Consider the following 3,209-nt stretch of genomic DNA (forward strand, 5'->3'; position numbering starts at 1 on the left):
TTTTCATGTCTTGTCTTTTGGTTAAAATATGCTCGACGAACTCGAAAACAAGCCCGCTTGACAAGCCGAGCTCGAGAAAAACTCGTTAAATATGATAAACGAGTTGTTCACAAGCTTAATAGTTTTAAAACGATCTGAGCTCGAACCTCATTATAAAAACTTGAAGCCGAGCTCGAGACAGAATCGTTAAACATGATAAACGAGTTGTTCGCTGGCTTAATAGTTTTAAAATGATCTGAGCTCGAACCTCATTATAAAAGCTCGAATCGAGTTAGAACCTATATATACTTTAAACAAGTGAGCTCGAGTCTGATACTCTTCGGTTCGATTCGAATCGTTTATATCTATGCATAGCTTTAATTTTTTTTATATATAAAATATAATATTGGAGTGAGGTGGGATATGAGAGATGTTGAGCCTTCGTTTCATATTTGATTTTCAAAAAGTGGTTTGGTAACAACTCTAATCAATAAATAAGAAACATTGAAAGACCAGCCTTTTATTACTATTTAAGTATGACTTATAATTTGTTTGTGAAAAAAGGTTAGGTTTATATTATTTATATGGGTATTGTTTTTATCTATTTAGTATATAATATATGTATTGAGTGATGAATAATGAACACTCATTCATACATCATGACTGAATGAGTGACGATAATTTATCAACTCAACACATTTGTCATATATTGAGTGAATAAAGATACTACTCATGTGGATAATATGAACAAAACCGTGATAAATTCAAGTGGGGAACATCTCTGAGCGTGAACTATGGCAATGTCAGGCTTCGTGATATACATAACCTGCAGGACCGGATGAGAATAACATAATATCCAATAAAGTTAACTGTTTGAATCTCTTGCCTCCTTTTGTTATTCCTTTGAAGTTCAAATCTCAACCATCTTCATATCAATTAAATCATAATTTTGATTCATCTTGTAAATCGTATCTTTCTAACAATTGCCACCATCCATCCTTGAAAAATGTGAGGGTTACATCTTGTATTATCAAGTAACTTATCTTGTAAAATTGTATCATATTAATCAATGCACCATTTTTTGATGCTTCATCAATCCAACTTTATATAAGGTTACATCTTGTGTTATCAAGTAACTTATGGTGAGGCATGCGAAAGAGAAAAATATCTATGATTTGGATAGTATCCATTAATAAATGTGTACAATAAATGATACACAAGTGAACACATTAATGATCAATAACTACGTTGGAAAAGAAAAAGGAACTAAGAATTAGTATATATCCACAAATTTGAAATATTTTACTCAAACAAACTTTTTTCCTACAATCACTTCGATCCAAACTCATGCAATAACACCAGCCCTACTTGAAAAGTTAATTGAAATTTCATTTCCATGTACATTGTATGGTCCAAAAATAAAGAAAAAAGGGGAAAAAAGAGAGAGGCAGACAACAAAAATCTAAGTAGAGGGCAGCCAAATTTGCCAAGTTTTCACATCAAAATCCAAACTCCCACTGTAAACCAGACAGGATTTACCAGAATGATCATTACTGGTATTGTCATCCAAAGCTGCTGTCAAACATTTTATTGGACTTTTATGCCCTTCAAACACAGCTAAGCAGCTGTAACTCTTCCCTGTCCCTCTTCTCCAAACTCTCACTGTTTTATCGGCTGATCCACTGCAAAGCAAGTTCGCCACCACAGTTAAGCACAGAATAGCCTTTGTATGCCCTCTCAGCGCTCCCGCCACCACCATATGGGCGGCGCCACCGTCTTTTTCCCACACAATTATCGACCTGTCGCAGGCGCCGGAGTATAACACTGACCCGTCTGTGCTTAAAGCCAAAGCGTTAACGGCGGATTTGTGCTTCTCTAAAGTGGCAACGAGTGAATGCTTTTGGTCTCCCTCGTTCTTTTTCCACACTTTAATCTTCTTATCTGCCGAGCCTGTGTATATATGTCCATCTGCGGATGAAACGACCGCGTTTATAGCGTCGTCGTGCGCGTTCTGCACAGATTCTAAGCACCTGAAGTCAGTAGTTCTCCACAGTTTGAGGGTTCTGTCCCATGAAACTGAGTACAGCAAAGATCCGTCTTTTGATAAAGATAGAGCTGAGACGGCATCGATATGATGAACCCACGTGCATTTCTTGTTCCTGCGGACTTTAACATAGTTTCTAGCGGAGAAAAGTTTGCTGCATCTGTCGTTCATAGTCGGCAACGTTGCATTAATCTTGTACTTCTGCGCAAGAAAAGAGCTACTATCGACTTTCCAGACACGAATCTTGTTATCCTGGTGCGCCGTGAAGAGCTTCTCTCCTAAAACCACCATAAACTTCACCGCACCGTAGCCTTCTGCAACAGTGTACCCGTTACATGAATTGTTGGCAGAAGGGTTAATCCTATCCCATACCCGGATTTCACCATTGGAATCCGCACTGTACAGATATTTCCCGGCGAGGGTGAGAGAGAACACATACGAGGAGTGGCCTTTGAGTGTGACCAATCCCTGGTGGTACGCGGAGACGGATGCGGGTGGTTCGAAGTTGTAGGAAGATGGAGCACTTAGGGAAGGCACAGACTGTAAACTTGATTGTGAAGCTAGGGATGAGTTAGAAGATGAATCTGAATGGAGATTGGATTGGAATTCATCAGATTCTTGGCCGGGCTTGTTGGATTGGAGATGCAAAGGGAATGGAAGGAACCGGACCATCTCGAGTTTGAAGGAAGAAAGCGTGTTGAAATAGTTGGAGAGTATTCTACGGGAGTTGAGTAGTGTGCGAGAGGGAGAATGTACCATTTGGTTTATATAAAGATCCAATGCGCACTTTAGCAAATTTTCAGCGTATTTTAGTACAAAATTGTTTCAAAATCTTTATCCTAGCTAGCTGTTTCCTTTCGGTGGGCAATGACAAATGAAAATAGACTTAGAAAAAATCATTAAGGAAAAAAATTATACTATACAAATTCTTATCGACTTCGAAAAAGCAAACATGCCCTCTATTATCTATATTATATTTTTTGTTTTATGAAACTTTATTCATAGCAAGTAAAAAAATTTGTGTCTAAATTTTTATTTTAGTGTAAAAAGAAATTGAAATTATTATATTATTGTATTTTTAAAATTTCTCCTTGAGATAATATTGGCCGGGAAGACGTGTCTTCGCACGCACCATCAATTCATCATTTCTAATATTCGATCTAGTTGCCTAACAGTCGTCAGACAA

At 37.6% G+C, this 3,209-nt stretch overlaps 1 protein-coding gene across 1 annotated transcript; it reads right to left on the reverse strand.

Annotated features, from left to right (window-relative positions):
- Positions 1-1,242: 1,242 nt before the first annotated feature.
- Positions 1,243-2,810, reverse strand: LOC140981522 (protein JINGUBANG). The gene has a single exon (XM_073447945.1). It carries the CDS (start codon positions 2,780-2,782, stop codon positions 1,442-1,444), a length of 1,341 nt encoding a protein of 446 aa, XP_073304046.1. The 5' UTR covers positions 2,783-2,810; the 3' UTR covers positions 1,243-1,441.
- Positions 2,811-3,209: the final 399 nt, after the last annotated feature.

The sequence above is a fragment of the Primulina huaijiensis genome, chromosome 7 (genome assembly GCF_012295235.1).
Source record: "Primulina huaijiensis isolate GDHJ02 chromosome 7, ASM1229523v2, whole genome shotgun sequence".
NCBI lineage: Eukaryota > Viridiplantae > Streptophyta > Magnoliopsida > Lamiales > Gesneriaceae > Primulina > Primulina huaijiensis.